Raw genomic sequence first — 18,457 nt, 5'->3', positions numbered from 1 at the left:
GTTTTATAGGACTCAGTTCCTTTATGTTTGCTTGAGTTTGACATGAAACTGCATCCAGCAGATGGAAAGCTTGCTCTGGGGCTAAGATCTTAGCTGAGAGCTTGGCAACAGCAGCACTAGCAGCTGTCACAGAGAAAAACTGATGAACAATACTTATACACAAGAACAAATGTTCCTTTTTCCTAAAATTCGCAGATGCTGGCTAACCAATGCCAACACTGAGATCTCCTTGGTACCCAGAGCTGTGCCTTATAAGTTCTAAAAATTCCAGGTTTGGAAATGATTGCCAGAACTCTGATACCAGCATTGCTGACCCTCTCTGGTAAGCCACAGTCCCTCTTCACTTAACTCCCAAGAGTACCATTGAGTTTTCAGATGGTGCCAGTCCACTTCCTGTCCAGATAATGCCACACTCCTCACACCTTGATGTAAGTCCTGAGACACAGATATCCTTTCGATTCTCTACACACATCAGCAGGTTGTCTAGTCCCACCACATAACTGATTTATCCTTAATTTTCTCTTGCAAAACCAGAGACAAAAGTAGAAAGACTATTTCTATTCACACATTCACTTCAAAATATCACCATCAAAAGTGAGAGTCCCACGAAATTTCACGCAAAAGTTTTTTCTATTGTTCCTACAATGTCCACACATGAAATCAACTGAATTTTTCTTATGATATCATTTGTTGAATCATATGATTTTGAATTTCTCACATTATATAGAATAAAGATTGATCAGGATTCTTTAAGCTTTGAAAGCAAAGGATTCATCAAGGCTGTCTTCATAAAGCTTTGGTCTATACCTTCACATAACCATAACTCATCTTTAAATTTCTATGTTTAACCCTAGAATCCATGGCTCAGAATATATCAGCCATGACCCGACTTTTCAAAGGCTTCAAACTAGGGAGACAAACAGCCACATTTTCCATTAGACCAAACCATGAACACTAGGATCACCTTCCACAAGCCTAGTGTATTATAGTGAGTTTTGCCAACGTTCTATTTCTTATGGAAATTCCACTCTGTAAATGCCACTTTTCCAACTTTATAAAATTATTTATTGATGAAATACTTCTTCCTCTGTTTAAAAAGAAAAAAGTGTGCTCCTTAACAACAGGTTTGTCATATTTTTGCTCTGCTGGAGTAATTTCTTATGACCTCTAGAGGATATAAGCCAAAAGGTCACTAAACCTTTATCATCTGAACTTTGGTTATTAAGTGCATATAATTTTTGAAGCCACAATGGTTGTGCATCAGTAGGTTCCCTGACTTTTTAGAGAATGTTAGATTAAGTCATATCTATAAATCTTCTAATCTGCATGAATTAAAGCTTGATGTCGTTTTTTTAAGTCAACACTTCAATCAAAAGAGATACGAAGTCTAATACTTTTTCCATCACATGGAGAGTGGATCTGCAAAAAAAAAAATAAATAACTAGCGATACAAACATATTTAAGAAAATGTTTCATTTAAAAGAGGAGCAAATACTGCTCATTATAAGTGGCTGAGTTGGGACCTCTGCCTAGGTGCCCTCATCTCTCCGGGGCTATCTACTTGTTCACAGTGATTATAGAGAGCATGAAGTACTGGGTCCTCGGGAGTTACATTTCAGGGCATCTCCTCTAGCATAATTGCAAAGGTGTTAATTTTCACTTATCCAAGTGAATCTGCCCTGCACTATGCCTTAGGCATCATGGGGTAAAATTAACTTAGAGCTGAATAAAATACAATAAGAGTAGATTAAATGACAGATAGCCCAGCTCAGTCTTCACATGTTAATTACACCAAACACATGGCAGCTCAACTCCAGGGGCAAAATTGAACATTATGTGAAAGAGTATCCAGGCTACTCAAGAAGAAAAAACACTAATGGTAAACCTGTCCTGGTTTTAGGCTTAATGTGAGTTTTATTTGGTGGTAGGGCAGTATGAATAAAACTCCAATTCTGTGATGCTACTTTGCTTGCTTCAAAATGCCCACATCACTAGAGACCTTGGGAAATTGCTTACAACCTTTCTTTGCCTTTAGGGAGAACCTCACATATTGAGACCAGCCCAAACAAATAAAACCCCAGTGTTCCAGTTTTCTTTCTGTCAAAAATATGACTTCAGGAAGAATGAATGTGTTTGGCTTACATTTTCGGGTCACAATTCATCCTTGAAAGAAGTCAAGGTAGGATCTATAGGGAGCAATGCCTACTGGCTTACATTTTGGCTCACTCACTGGCTCATGCTGAGCTAAATATCTTATAGAGATCAGGCTCACCCTTCTCAGAGAAGACACTGTCCACAGTGGAATTGACACACCCACATCAATAAACAATCAAGACACTCTCTCACAGACACAGATACTGGCCAATGTAAGCTTAACAATCCCCCAAATGAGGTTGCTTCTTCCTAGGTGACTCTAGTTTGTGTTGACAATAAATCTAGCCAACACATTTAGTATCTCCTCCAACTAATGGAAACCCAACATTTCTTTAAAAACATGTAATATATAAGCCATGATGCCTCTCAAAAGAATTTTCAGAATGATTATGTAGAATAATTGATTGGATAAAAAGCATGTCAGTATCTCACCTGTTTTCATTTGAATTTTTATGACTCAAGTTTCTCTCATATTTACTTACATGAATAATCGCCTTTTCCATTACAATTTCCTGGTCGATTTGGTTACCTTACACTCTATGTTGCTGTTTAAGTATTTTAATGATAAAAGCCATGTATTGATATAGTACCTACATACTATAGATAATAGAGAACACTTAAGATGTAGTATAACATTTATGGGGCATACACATGCAACTGAACACATGTGTAGGACAACTTCATCTAACGATTTAGAAGAAGTGGACTTCTTCCATGTTGCCACCAAGTGAAGGAAATCCGTAAGGTAAAAGCCTTAAGAGGATACTGACCTCTAAACATCTTTCTCACTCTTTAAAAGTCACCCCATGGTATTCTGAAGCCTTAGTAAAGTAGCTGCTTTTTGAGGTTGTGGGGAAAGCAATAGGTCTTGAACTAAGAAAATGATCATCGATTTAAACTCACAAAACAACCTCAAATTCAATGAAAACTGGTGCCTCCTAAATCCTTCAGCATCTGTTACAATGCTGAAGGTCAACCAAGTTGTGTTAAAACTTTTCTCTCTTGGTTTTGTGAAACTTTGGCATGTGAGGTTAACCAAGGTGTCTTCAGGTTACTTACTTCCCAAGGAATCTGTGGTATTCTGGACTACCCCAAGTCTTATGTTTTTGCCCTAGTTGATAGGGAGTAGCAGAGTTTGACCTATGCCCCTACTGTGATAGACTGACTTTCTAGAGACCCAAAGTGAAGATCACTCACCAAGGAACTGGAATCTTCAGTGCTATGAACTAAATATATATTGTCATATTTTAGGTGAATTAGTTCAGATATTTGATAGAAAGGTGGCTGACATGGCATCCAAGCTATATGCTGTTTCTCTACAAGATTTCACTCGATATCTGAACTTTCTTTTGTATGTTTTTTCATATATTTGCATAGTTGTGACAAGCATCCTGAGATGTTCTCATGCACTAAGTTCAGGCTACTGCACAGAAGGGAAAGAGAAAAAGAAATTACCAGTGAGATGATAGTTCCAGATGGGTAACCAGTGGCCTTTTCCCCAGTAGATATGCACTGCTGTGTCAAGCATAGTAAGTGTGCTCACCTTTTGGTCTTGACTGTATGCCAGGATCCAGTCTTCCTGCTTTGGATGGAAAAGCAAACTCTGGATGTAAAAGTTCAGCCGGTACTTTTGATAGGTCGCCCCTTCATCCGAGCTGATCAATAAACTGCTCTCAATCTCTGGGTCTGTGAGTAACATAATCTGCAGGGAAGAAACAGAAAGAGAAGTTTGCAAATTACAATGCATGGCACTGAACTGGGCACCATACCACACTGACACAAGACACACAAGAAAGAAGAAGAGGCTCAGCCAGACAAGGACCTGCACGCCGCAGTGTTGATTCTCCTACTTCAGACAATGATTCAACACCATTTGTATTATTTGATGAACACAGAGGAAAATGAGATTAAAACCAGATGATCATACTCTCTTCCCCTTTATAGGACTTTTTAGAAGTTGTTTTCTCTTTTTGCAGCTATTTTTTCTTTTCTTTTTCTTTTTTAGTGGAAAATGCATTTTTTATTGATTTTTACTTATGTGCACCCATGCATGAGCTATAAAACACAGGGAGAGGTCAAAGGACAGTTTTCAGGTATTGGTTCTTTTGTTTTATCATGTGGATCTGAACACTGAACCCAGATTATCAGGCTAGGCATTAAGCACCTTTACCTGCTGAGCCATCTCCCCAGTTCGTTTCTTTCTTTTTTTTCTTCTTTATTTTTTATTGATATTTATTGAGCTCTACATTTTTCTCTGCTCTGCTCCCTGCCTCTCCCCTCCCCACTTCAATCCTCCCCCAAGGTCCTCATGCTCCCAAATTACTCAGGAGATCTTGTCTTTTTCTACTTTCTACTTCCCATGTAGATTAGATCTACATAAGTCTCTCTTAGTGTCCACATTGTTTTCTAAATTCTCTGGGATTGTGGTTTGTAGGCTGGCTTTCTTTGCTTTATGTTTAAAAACCACCTATGAGTGAATGCATGTGATAATTGTCTTTCTGTGTCTGGGTTACCTCACTCAAAAAATGTTTTCTAGCTCCATCCATTTTCCTGCAAAATTCAAGCTGTCATTTTTTTCTGTTGTGTACTACTCCATTGTATAAATGTACCACATTTTTCTTATCCATTCTTCGATCAAGGGGCATTTAGGTTGTTTCCAGGTTCTGGCTATGACAAACAAAGCCTCTTGATCCTAGCCCTTCCTCATGATGTAGCTCATTCACACTCTGTCCAGGGGAAATAAAAGTATCAGTCTGATTGCTTTCTGTGAAGGAAAGGAAGACATAAGAGCATGGGCCCAATTCTTTTCTTTTCTGCCTTCATGTCCCATTTCACACCAACAGTACATCCTGCTTTTAGTTTGAGCCTGTGAGCCTTGAATCAAAGTCTGGGCTCTTGAAATTTTTCTGGTATGTAAAATGAGAAAATATATGTTTTTTTTTAAAAAAAATAATTAATTAACTAGTTTAAAAAATAAATGGAACCTGAATCATATCTCTGACTCTGGATGGAGACACAGCATTCTAAACAGTTCTTCAACACTCATAAGATTTCTGTCTACCCATAGGCTTTCTGATAAAAGCAAAGACAATTGTCCCTCCCTCTTTAAAGTTAATCCAAATGGTCCTATCAATCAGTTGGACAAGAAACGCCCTCTCAGAAAGTTGTATATTCCATAGAGCTTAGAAAACAGTTATGGAGCCTGCTTAATTGCGCCAGTTGGCACAACGGTCTCTAGCCATTGCACCTCTCACTCTTGAGAGTGCCCACTTCAATTTGTAATAAACACATATACTTTCTACACATGACCTTGAGCGAAGCGGTTCCCAAAATGTGTTTGCCATATTTCCTACATATGACCATTGATTGAGCCTGCACAAGTATGTGTTCCCCAGCAGCACACCCTCCAAATGCGTTTCTTTATAGATATGCATCAGCTCCCCAGCATTGCTTCAGAAATATCCCCTGTGCTGTGAACCTGTAACAGGCAATGCATCTTTCTGTACGCTGTAAGTTCTAGGCATGCTTTTCCCTTTGCCTGCATCATGATGCAAACCCCTTGTGCTGGGGTACAATTAAACCCACGTCCCATGACAGAGTGAATTACTGACCTCAGGTTGCCATCATTTGTAGGCAGTATTTCCACCTCAGAATTTTGGTTGACAAAAAGTGACTTCCTTTGTTTAATAAGATTATTAGTGGACTCTGACTCTGGCAGAGAATTAATACATGATGAGAACATGCCTCAGGGAGACTTCTTGTTCAGGAGGATGAGAGCTAAATGGAGCAAGCACAATAGAACTCGACACTTGCATCCACCTAAACCATTTGGTCGTCAGTCAACTTACATATTCATGTACGATCAATAAATGGCTAGAGTGTAAGCCAGTGAGTGTGAGCAAGGCTGCTTGTTGCACAGTAATAGCTGACTGATATAACTGCACACTGGTTCTAATACCACACTTCAAACAAAGAATCACCTTCATGGGGAGCCAGTCTCCTTGACAGCCATAAATTATGTCTTCAAAAAAAGAATATTAATAGCAGTTAGACTAAATTCACCATATATTATCCACTCAACAGATATATGCCAAATGAATGAATGGATGGATGGGTGAGTGGATGAAAAGGAGGGTATGAGGAAGAAATGGAGGAAGTGAATGAAGGAGGGAAGGGAAGGAGGAAAAGGGGAGGGAAAAAAGAAGGAAAGATGGTGTTAAAAGAAATCTTGTAGTCTTGGAAATATGCATAGCTGGACTACTTCTCCATCTTTTACCCATGGGCTATAAATCTGTGTAAGCTCATAGCTTCAGGTGCTTGTTTTGCACTCTCGTTAGGATGCCTACCCTTGGCCAGAGCATTCTGAATAACCGCAATAGAAGCAAGATAAATGAGCTGCCTTGAGAGCTGCTTGTTTTCTCTCATTTTCTGCCTCTAGGAATATGTGATGAAGTACCTCATTTCTAACTCTCTATAGGTCTCCTTGGCTCTATCAAAGTGCACACCTAACATTTGTAGACAGCCTGCCTTAACTCTACCCATTGACTTCTTCCCTGTCAACTTACTGATTCACATTCTCTAAGCCTGGTTCAGTATGAGAGATGTGCTCAATGTATGGGTAAGTGATGGAGGATCACTGCAGCCTGGATTTATCAGTAGGCAAGGAAGGAAAGGAGGGGGCTGGGAGGAGAGAACCAAAGAAGAAGGGGGAAAGGATGGAGGATTGAAAAGACAAAGAGAAGGGGGGAGGAATATTCAACCATGATATAAAGGGCCAGAATGCTTAGGCAAATACAGGCTCCTCAATTGGGAGGCACTCATTTTGAAACCTAATAATAGTTCATGTCACCTTTGAAAGTGATTTGATGCCATCACGCATGGTACAAGTTGTGCGTAACAGACACATTGCCGGATTCTGTTTCAGTTATTCAGGATGAACAAAGCTCTTTAACATTCTTCTTCTTGGAGAAGACAAAAGTTTTCAGAGAAATCCTTTGGTTGGTGGCAAAGGAGAAAGGTGGGAACATGCAAAACTGCAGTCGGCTGTCCGTCACATAGCATGAACCACTGCCTACTGTCCCTAAATTCTGACAGACGTTATGAGTTTGTCTACATCATGTTCACCAGACAACTTCCCCCACTTGATGACTGACATGGGGCCATCAGGTAATTTGCGAAGAACAAACTCACAAGGCTTCATTAAAATCTATTGTGCACTACAAATGAGGATGCTTAGATTGCTCCTAAATGGACAGGAATATTTCCAGATGATTTCATATTTATTGGGACATAAAAAAGGCTGTCATATTTTAAAACACAAATATACCATCAAATGTTCATACTGCCTTGTGTACCTAACCACAATTAACAGTAAAGTGCAACAACCTCTTATCCTACTGCCAGAACGTTATTTTCATGATATTATGAAGAGGCCTGGCTTTACAGTCATCGCTGTCTAAAGCCAGGTGACGTTTCCCTCACTTTTTTGTTTCCTAGTTTCCAGTTAACAAGGATATGTTCTGTCTTATCATACCACAGCCTGTTTCCCCTAATGTGGAATTTTTTTAAAAAAAATACAACTTAAATTAAGACTACAAAATATTCTCAAATGAATGTGATCGTTATTTATTGTTAACCAAAACTAAATTAATATGTATATATTCTCTAAATTCACCAGGCTATATGAAACTATGTCGTATCCCCCTGTAACATTAGAAAGAAACTGAACTATTTCAAATAATTTTTAATTCATGAATACTTGTTACCATATAGATAAATCTATGAGATATTGGGGCTCTTATTTTTTTGCCCCTCCAAAACCCCATCTTTTCTGTTCAATATTTCCCTGAAACCTTGGGAATTTGCATGTTGGAACTGTCTGAAGTATAGGTGATCCCCTGTAAAACTAGCAAGTCTGGACCACACAGAACACTTTCTGCCCACATCTCTCCAAAACAAACAGGTTAGTGTGGCTCTGTCTTTGTTTAGCTAAGTTTGTTTTCATCATCCTAACAATATAATGCGATCTCAATATCTATATTTATCACTCTGATTTCCTGATCCATATATATACACTAACTACATCATAAAGTTGATTTGTATTCATATTTTTATTTAAAATTACAACCTATGCAATTTTGTCAAACATACAGGTAAGTGCAAAATTTAGACCTACAAAGACAGTGCAACATATTTTAATACTTTAATCACAACCTTCAAATAATTAGGGTGTACTTAGTGTAGTGATTGGAATGTCATGCATCCTTAATGAGTTGCTAGATGATTAAGGAAACCTTGTTATTTCAGCTTTAAATTCTCTCAGGATTTTACCTCAAATGAACTGAGCTTTTTCTTTCTATTTTTTACAATTACAAAAAGTAAATAAATTAATAAGTAATTAAGCAATCAAGATCCACATAGAAAAAGGTTTAACATACATAGAAAAATACATAATGAATATAATTCAGTTTTCAGACATAGGCAGTGTTGCTGGTCCAAAATAAGTTATGTCTTCTCAAGAAATTGTTCCAAAAATCAGTATTTTCAAAATGGTTACATTCAAACCAATGAGCTATTTTCCAAAATATCAGATTACATTTCTCATTTTTACATATTTATCTAATCATCTATCTGTTATCTGTTTAATTAACTATTTATCTAGATTTATTTATTTTGTGGTGTGTGTGTGTGTGTGTGTGTGTGTATAAGCCACAGGAAAATGATGCGTATTTACTGTTCTCTATTTTTTGAGGCAGTTTTTACATTGATCCTGAAGTTGTCAATTAGGTCAGGCTGGCTGGGCTGCAGTCTCCGGGGACGCTCATCCCATCACCGTCCCATGCTGTCACTACAGGTACACGTTGCTGACTGCAGCTTTTAAGACAAGGTCCAGGAGTCTGAACTCATATCCTTATGCCCATGCAGCAAGCAATCTTTCCACAGAGCCATCTTTCCCATAGACTGCATTTCTTTACACGTTACATGCTTCTTGTTTTCAACTAGGTCAAGATGGCTCTCTACCCTCTTATGGTTCCACATGTGTCTTCAAAGGAGAGGTATGTTTAATCTCCATTCTGGCTAATGAGGTAAATAGGCTTTCAGAAGAACTTTTCAAAAGTCATGAATCCTATCTTTTTCACACTCTCAATAGTAGCTCTCTGGGGAAGGGACTCTACCTGAGTGAAATGTTATTACGTAGTAGGTTCATATACTTTTGTGAGCACACTGATGAATTTACAAATGAATGGATGAATCATTTAATTTGTGCCTTTCACTGAACATAACCCAGGCGTTCCTGCAGCATCGGGATTTCAGGTCTCTCACAGTCTCTGCAGCTCTGTATGGACAGCAGCAGGGTAGACAACAGGAAGGGATTGCTCTGAACGGGAAGAATTATCTTCTGTTCAGATGGACTCGGGGTGATTAGCACCCGTTTACCTAGGCCTTGTGGGGTGTGCAGACATGGTACTGACTGCATCCGTGGATGAATTGTTTGCCGTAGGAAGTCAATAACAGCAACGCCAGCTCCTGCAATCCAGCTATGAGCAGTCATTCATCATCTACTTCAGAAGGGGTAAGAAACTTTATTTGCTTTTCCTAGAGGTGACAAATGGACATGAAATACAATTTATAGATTTCAAATACATCACTTTCCTCTTCTGTTGGTAGTATTACTTCTGACAGCCTAGGGTAGTCAAAAATTGAATGTGACCCAGCAAGATTGCTCATCAGGTAAAGGTGCTTGCCATTAAGCCTGACTACATGAATGCGATCCCTGAGTGAAAGAAGACAATTGATGTTCTCTGAATACCATATGTGTGCCCTGGCATGTGCTTGTCCAAAAGCATACGCACTGAAATACAAAAGCTGTCATAAATTTAAATGCATCTTCACTCTTTGATTTGTTCTAGAGTCACCATATGGCCCCATGACACAATTTTCAAAACTTGGCAGACAAATTTATGATCCTTCCAGGCATCTACGGTGGTCTCGGTTGCCATGGAAATGTTACTATTATTTAGTTTTACAATCTTCTCCTAGGCATGTTGCTTTGTAATTTGACCATTCACCAGCTTAGACAAAGCTGGGCTAGGAAGGGGAATATCACTACTTCTGGGTATATATTTTTCCATCATTTCCTTGATCTTAATGTAAACAGCATTCAGTTAATGTGTTATGCATGAATTATTTGTTCCTTTGTCTGCTGTTTGTCATTTATAGGTTAGACCCAAGCAGTGGGAATACAGTTACTTCTGGGGAATATCATTCTTGCTTCTCTCAAGACTCAGCTCCGATGGCCACAGCACAGGTGTATAACAAATGAATTTCATAATGACCCTGAAAATGACAAAGTGGTAAAAAAAAAAAACAATCAATAGACACTCTGTTTTGTTCAAGCACAAATTTTTTTCTCTACAAATGAAACAAGAATTCAGTTGCAAGCCTCTGGCCTGGAAATTAAAAACGAATTAAGCAAAATGTAATCAGAGCAAGGAAGTAATTTGCTGACCAATGTGGGTGGAAAAACTGCCTATTCCCAGTGTGGGATCAGCACCATCCTCCTCTATAGCTGAGGGTGAGGACAATGAGTGTTCATCAATTGACAGCTCTTTGTAGGACAATATTAGTGAACGTTACGCCAGATCCCAGAAGGACCAAGGAAAGAAAAGTCACTGAAGCTGAAGTAATAGAGAAAGAAGGGGAAGAAGGTGATTAAATGAAGAAAATCTCAACCACATGTGCTTTGGTAGAGGAGAGTCTGCGGTAATACAGCAGCAATACAGTCACTCGTCCTACATTTTTTTCTTTCAGCCCAGTGAAGCTTGCATAATGCACCATCTTTGTTGAAACAAAACAGTGCAATTTAATGCTAAGAGACGAAGACATCATTTTTGTAATAGGCCATCTACTTGGGACCTGAGAAACTGCCGGAAAACTTTGCCATTATATTCCCAAGTTAATTCTGTGGGTTCATTTCATCACTTTTCCCTTTTTAATGAAATTTGAAATTTTTAGAAAAAAAAGGAATTTTAAGCGGCACACATAGTCCTTCTCATGTCTTTATTGTTCATGGGAAAACCTTCCCATTATCATTACCCATAACAATAATGAGAATTCTTTCTAGAAATGCTCAATAGTGTAACTTCTAGCACACACAAGAGATATATGAGTTCACCATAAATGAAAAGATTTGGGTTACACTCCTGGGAAGACAATTCAAAGAGGAGAATGATATAGGACACCCAAAGTTGGGTCCTGTGAGATAACTGTTAAGCAGTCCTCTCCCTTACACTAGCAGCATCCTCATTCTAGAAGAGTATGTCTCCATGAGCGTCTGCTCCCACTGCTGAGGACTATGCTGGCCCTCTACTAGGGGGTTGCCTGAACATATGCAGCCAGGGTAATCAGCAGGACTGACCGTGCATGTACCATAGGTTTGTTGTCAAGAAAAGCCAGTACTACATCTGATTCTGTCACGAATCACCATGGATGTATGCCCTACTTACTGAGAGAGGAAAAAAAGGTGGTTTTAGGAAAGAATATTAATATTTTGAAAAATTGGGAACCCTGCCATGTACACTACAGTAACAGTTAATGTGAGAAGGCTTGGGTCCAGAGATCTAGATTTGAAGTTTTTCTCTGTCAAGTGTCTCTGTGGTGCTCTGAATGTATAGCTCATTGAATATTTTGGGGCCTCTATTGCTTCTACAAGGTTGATATTTACTAAGTATGAACTTTTCATGGGGCATCATGCTACGACAGAAAACAATTATTCCAGTCAATTGTACTAAAACTAATACTACCTCTGATAGACCTTCTATAAAAGAGAGCAAGAAGGAGGAAGAAAAGGGGAGGTTAGGATAAGGGGGAAATAATATGGCCTAATGAGACACAGAGGGGATAAGAAGGAAGTGTATCCAAGGTTACAGGACACTCTGAAACAAGATGTTAACAATTACATGGTTTTACCACCAAAATAAGACATTCCTAAAGAAAGGAAAAGGGATCCTCACTATAAAGTTCAGTACCCAATCTTCAGTCATGTCAGGATTCCCACAAAGACCCTGGCCTCTTTTCTTCTTGTCTTTTAAACATTTTTCTTCTCATGAATGATTTTATGTTTTCTCATGAAAATGGGTAAGAAACAACATAAACAAATATAGAAAGCTTTGATCAAATGATAGCACAGGTAACAAAAGAAATACATTCCCAGACTCTAGCTCTTAAAGAAACAGATGCTAAAGCCGGTAAGAATCATTGTGGTATAACTGGTTTCCTACAAGATATGTCCTTTGTGTAATTTACATATGAAGAACACAGTCTCATTTTGCTGAAGACATGGCTATTATTGTCTAAAAAACCACCAGGAAATAATTAGTATTGAATAATGGTTAAATTATATTATCTAGTTTACAAAATCTAAGCACAATATTTTAAAGGAAAATGTACAAGTTCAGTGGACATTTTTATTACCGTCACCATAGAAACCAATTAAATACCTTGGGAATACCTTGAAATTTCCAAGATTACTGATTGCCTTTTTTTTCCCAGATGTAATCAGGACACACTTCTATGATCATTCCAAACCCCAGAGTAAGCTCCATGTTCAGACCCCAAAGATCTATCAACGACAACAGGCTGCATCACTTCCAAATGTGAGCTGCTCTCAGAGGGAGCCACGGTGATGGAAGAAACAAGCCTTTGTCTTTTTCACTCTTTGGAAGCTTTACTAGGATTGATGTTCACTTAATGATGAGAAATTTCCTTATTCCAGTAGAAGTGATAAAGGCAGGTGGAAGAGGGGAGAGCAGAAATGGAAAGATATCAGTATACTTATAACACTGAGTCAGGTGAGGACAGTACCATGTTTGGAAAACTCTCCAAGTGTGTGCTCGATTTTAGTTTGAGTAAATATCAAGTTGAAAGTCAGGAATCTGAGAGAAAAGGCCCACACTGATAAATCAGTTCTGAAAATCAGGCACTAGAATGTGCCCACATTCTTCATCCCTTGTTCAGGTTGCAGCAATGTCGTGGTGAGTGTGTTTTAGTTTTACTTATATTAATGCACCGTGGTAAAGTGGCAGATATACCGGGGTGTATTGGAGAAGATTAATGAGGTTTCAGCCACATGAGGCTTTGCTAATGTATTTGGCTATTAAAGCTTTCCTGAAAAGACTATGGAGACCACCAGGGGTTTCTCTCAGAGAGGATCCCGGGATTAGTGGGCTGAGAATCCCTTCTGCTGTTCCTCAGTCGGACTCCTTGGATGTTGTGCCAATGGCAGATCATCCAGGAAGAGAAGCCTCCTGCTAACGAGGTCTAGTTCATGTGAAATTTTCCTTCGCCCTTCACTTACTTAATGGCAGGCATTTGATCATCTCAAGTTGTTGTTGAGAGGAAATAAAGAGGGAATGTGCTTAATGGCCGTGTGGCTGAGCATAGTCACGCAGTATCTGTCGCTTTTCCATTCTCCTCTCCTCTTTTCCTTAGAGAAGCAGCTGCTAACGACATACAACTGCTATCTGAAGAAGTTATATTCTGTGATTGCATTACCAAAGATATGTCTGTGTCTTTGGCTAATTTCATCTTTCAGAAGCAGCACAAATGGTGTAGAATATCTTAAAAGAGGGAAAGAGGCTGTTGTATAAATGCATTGTTTTGTAACGTGGCACTTCAGACCAGTGGTTTAAAGCAAGCACTTAGTTTACCTCATGGGTTCTGTGGTCCGAGAATTTAGAAAGATCCCAGTTGGGCAGGTAAATTTCAGAACTACATGCCATAATCATAGTCAGAGTTATTTGGTGGTCAAGTTAGCCCCCTGAATCATGCTTCATGAGGGTATTGGCAGTACAATTAAATGCTAAGAGTCCAACTGTTTTAAGCTTACACAAAAGTGTCTTCAGGACAAGGTTCATTGTCGTGATGGAAAGAATATGTCTATAAAGATATTACCATCTGAAAAATTGCTTAATCTTTACTTAGGAACTGCTGTGAGTATTTAAAAGATAGGTCACAGTTGGACTTGTTTTAATGCATTATTACAATGTATGTCATACATTGCTCTGGGAATCTCTGGCTAGTTCCTTGTGATGATTCACTTTTACTATCAACTTGACATGATGCAGAATCACTGGAGAAGGAAGTCTTAATAAAGAATAGTCCAGATTAGGTTTGTCTGTATGCCTCTCAGTGGAGGTTGCCTACTCATTGTGGGCAGCACCGTTTCTTAGGCAGGGGAGTCTGAACTGTGAAGTGGAGAAAGTGAGCTGAACACTAGCATCCATGCTCTCTGGCCCTGATTAAAGATGCCATCTGACCAGCTCTCTAAGTTCCTGCCACTGTTATTTTCTTGCTAGGATGAATTAGTATTAACAATCATAAGCCAAACAAACCCTTTCACCATTAAGTTAGGTTCTTGTTGGTGTATTTTTACCACGTCGCAGGAAATGAAATTAAGACATTCCTATTACACAATTATAAATACTATTATTGATGTAGAGTTTGGCTTTTAATACTTGGTGTGTTTTAATACTAGGTTCCCAGCTAGTATTGGAGGAATACTAGCTGTTTGGGGAATACTGTGGGGAATAGGAATACTGTTTGGGGAGGTTACGGAACCTCTAAGAAAGTGAGTCCCTCTCAGGGTTGCAGACTCTCTCTTCCTGGTATACACTCTAGGTGCTTGAAAACTTCATCATGACCTCCCCACTAGGGATTGCACACTTCCAAACTGTAACCTAAAATAGACATTTCTTCCTTTAATCTACTTTTGTAACGTATTTATTCTCAGTGACATAGATGTAACTAATACACCACTGTGCTGATATTTATGGTTCAGAGAAAAATTGTCAGTTAATCCTGATGACAAGATTTACTGGGCTTAGATGAAACTCTGTTTGTAGAGTGCTTGCCTATCACATACAGAGCTCTGGGTTTGATCCCAGCACTAGAAAAAACAGGTATGGTGGTTTGAGCCTGTAATCCCAGCACTTGGCAATTGGAGGCAGAAGGATTACAAGTCAAAGATAATATTCAGCTATATAGGGAACTGGATGCCTGCCTGAGGTAGAGGCTCTGAGAAAATAAGCAATTAACAACAGTAAAACATTTTTTATATGTTAGCCTTATAAAATTGCTCTCCAAAGTTAACCTTTCAGATAAATTAAGCAAATGTTTAAGAAATAGTAGACAACAATGAGGACCCTAAGAGAGACATACATAGATCTAATCTACATGGGAAGTAGAAAAAGATAAGATCTCCTGAGTAAATTGGGAGCATAGGGACCTCGGGGGAGGGTTGAAAGGGAGGGGAGAGACAAGGAGGGGATCAGAGAAAAATGTAGATCTCAATAAAAATCAATTTAAAAAAGAAATAGTAACTATGTTTCATTAAGAGAAAATTCATAAATTTGTGGTCTTAAGAGATCACCTTTCCTCAAAACTCAAGATTGTGAGACTATATTTCAAATAATTCCTTCTAGTATTGCATGATAATGCTTTCTGGGACTACTGATATGCTTGTATGACCATGAAACAATTCTCTACTTCTGTTCAAACCTTTTTTTCCCTATCTCCAATCTTCCCACAATGCACTAGGCTCTCATTAAACTACAAAGAAAAGTCTTTTTGACCTTCCACATAAATACTTATCCTGATGAGATATTTTTAAAAAGATCATTTTCATACTTTTTCAAAGGAAAAAATCTGTCTTAATATTAACTTATAGTGTTCAGGAAAGCACACAAAATATTGTGATAAAAAATATGAATCTTCCATGAGGAACACAGAGAGTCTAGTGCTTATTAAATATGAGAGTCTATACCAAAAGTTTAAAGTTTTGTCATTTCTATTTCTTCACTTTATTTTAACATAGTATGTTCAAAAAAGAACAAGAATTGGCATTCCAGAAGTACAACAAAAACAATTCCAAAATGCACTGAGAAAACATAAGGTTCATTGTAATGTCACTAAGCAGAAACAATGATCATTAATATTTTTAATGTTTGGTTTTGTCTTCTTCCTTGTTTTTGTTCCTATACATATATGAAATAATACTGCAAACATTGTCCAGGTTATTAAATATTCTCTCATATTATTTTAAAAGATTACATATAATTTGATATCATAAACACGCCAGTTTATAATTAGTCAATCAGTATTAATAGACATTTTCTGACTGTCATTTATATAATAATATGATTCATTATAGATTAATATTTTTGTTCATAAATTATTTTTTCAAGTTATGGAAATAGAGTTAAAGTTTAAAAGAGTTTGAATTTTGTAACCTCTTTTGAGATATACATTTAATTATTTATAGACAGGAAAGAAATTACAAATGTATAGACTTTTACCCAGGACTTGAAAATACATATCCTGGTGTTTTATCTCTGTTGAAATAAAGTTTCTAGGTGACTGCAGGAAACTTCACTTTGTATGAGTACATATTAGCTTCATTCATGATAAAGAAGATTTATCTTCCTTCTTTGCCCCTTTCAGGTTTTGGTCACTTGCCTATCATTTCTCAAATACAGTCATCTGATAGTATGGTGGTTTGAAGAAAAATGGCCCCTATGGGCCTATAGAGAATGACACTATTAGAAGGAATAGGCGCCAGGTGGTGAAGATGCACACCTTTATTCCCAGCACTTGGTAGGCAGAGGCAGGCGGATCTCTGTGAGTTCGAGGCCAGCCTGGTCTACAAGAGATAGTTCCAGGACAGGCTCCAAAGTTACAGAGAGACCCTGTTTCGAAAAACAAAAAATAAATAAATAAATAGATAGATAGATAGATAGACTTGCTGGAGTAAGTGTGAACTTGTTAGAGGAAGTATGTCACAGGGAGTGGGCTTTGAGGCTCAATTCAGGCCCAGTGGCTCACTCTCTGTAGACAAAAGTTCTCCACAGCCATATAGTTCCCAATAAACACACATAGACATATATTAATTACAAACTGGTTGGTCGATTGCTCAGCCTTATTAGAAACGAGCTGTTACAATTAGAATTAACCCATAATTCTTATCTATATTTAGCTATATAGCTTGGTACCTTCTTTCAGTAAGGCATTCTCATTTTTCTTCCTCAGTGTCTGGGTGGTAACTGACTTTCTTCCTTTTTTCTTCCCAGAATTCTCCTAGTCTGGTTACCCCATCTATGCTTCCTGCCTGGTTACTGGTCAATCAGCATTTTATTAAACTAATATGAGTGACAAATCTTTACAGTGTACAAAAGCATTGTCCTGCAGCAGCTCTCTCCTCTTGCTGCCTATGAATCTAGATATACAACTTTCAGCAACCTCTCCAGCACCATTTTGGCCTGTGTGCTCCCATGCTTCCCACCATAATGATAATGGACTAAACCTCAACTCCACGTATACGTTTTCCTTTATAGGAGTTGCTGTGCTCATGATGTCTCTTCACAGCAAATAGAAATCCCAGCTAAGACAGATGTATAGGCTGCCAGATCACAAGTTTTCTTCAATTAAAATTATAGACGTTTTTCTTTATTTACTTGTATTGCTGTTAATACACAGTTTCTATTTTCAATTGCACTTGGGGGAAAAGGCCCTAAAGTAATACTCTGTATCTATTAACCCATATACACACAGGAGACCCCATGTGCCTATTTCAAGCCCAAAACAATTAAAAGACAAGAAAGTCTCATGTACACAGCATTTCAGAGGCTGAGGTCTAAGGAAAGTGAGCATAATGAAACAAATTTTCTCCACTATTTACCACATCATCAATCCACAAACATCTTTTCCTCCATTTATCATTAATTGTAACATGTTAAAAACAGTACATTGCATAAAAAATGAAATTTCTAAACTGACCATTTAAGAATATTTTGCACTCATATGGCATTTTTCCATTTAAACATTACACAGCCCTTTATGAACATTAATGAGGATGCTCCATCTGGAAATAGAAGCAGATTTCAAGAGAGTGAAATTAGGTGCAGGGGTGCCATCACTTTCTAAGAAGATTACAGAACATCCTCATCATTTCCAGAGCTCACATTCAGGACTCTAGTTCCCACATCAGTAAGAAATAAGGTCTCTTGTCAAATGATCATGGAATTAGTGGGGTTACAAGCCTACTCTTTTGTGTTATTAGGACTCACTAAAGAATATGGAAAATAAACATAGCTTCACTCATATATATTGAAATATTATAGCAAAATCTAACATTTATTTCATAAATTACAGACTAATTAACCCTTATTATTTGCTTTACCTGCAAAAACATTCCATGAAAAATATGAATATCCTTCAACGATAATTTTTTGAAACCATTCTATTTTTT

At 38.0% G+C, this 18,457-nt stretch overlaps 1 protein-coding gene across 7 annotated transcripts in view; it reads right to left on the bottom strand.

Annotated features, from left to right (window-relative positions):
* The window catches only part of Sorcs1 (sortilin related VPS10 domain containing receptor 1), a 515,423-nt gene that overhangs the window by 188,189 nt on the left and 308,777 nt on the right, over positions 1-18,457 (bottom strand). For all 7 annotated transcript variants that reach the window (XM_085694085.2, XM_048424037.3, XM_048424036.3 and 4 more), the window contains exon 4: positions 3,698-3,856. In XM_085694085.2, the coding sequence (XP_085550211.2) occupies positions 3,698-3,856 (159 nt within the window). The remainder of the gene's footprint in view (positions 1-3,697; positions 3,857-18,457) is intronic.

Source organism: Myodes glareolus, chromosome 7, assembly GCF_982192425.1.
Source record: "Myodes glareolus chromosome 7, mMyoGla1.1, whole genome shotgun sequence".
Taxonomy (NCBI): Eukaryota; Metazoa; Chordata; class Mammalia; order Rodentia; family Cricetidae; genus Myodes; species Myodes glareolus.
The sequence above is the reverse complement of the archived record's forward strand: the minus strand, read 5'-3'. Positions and strand labels throughout refer to the sequence as shown.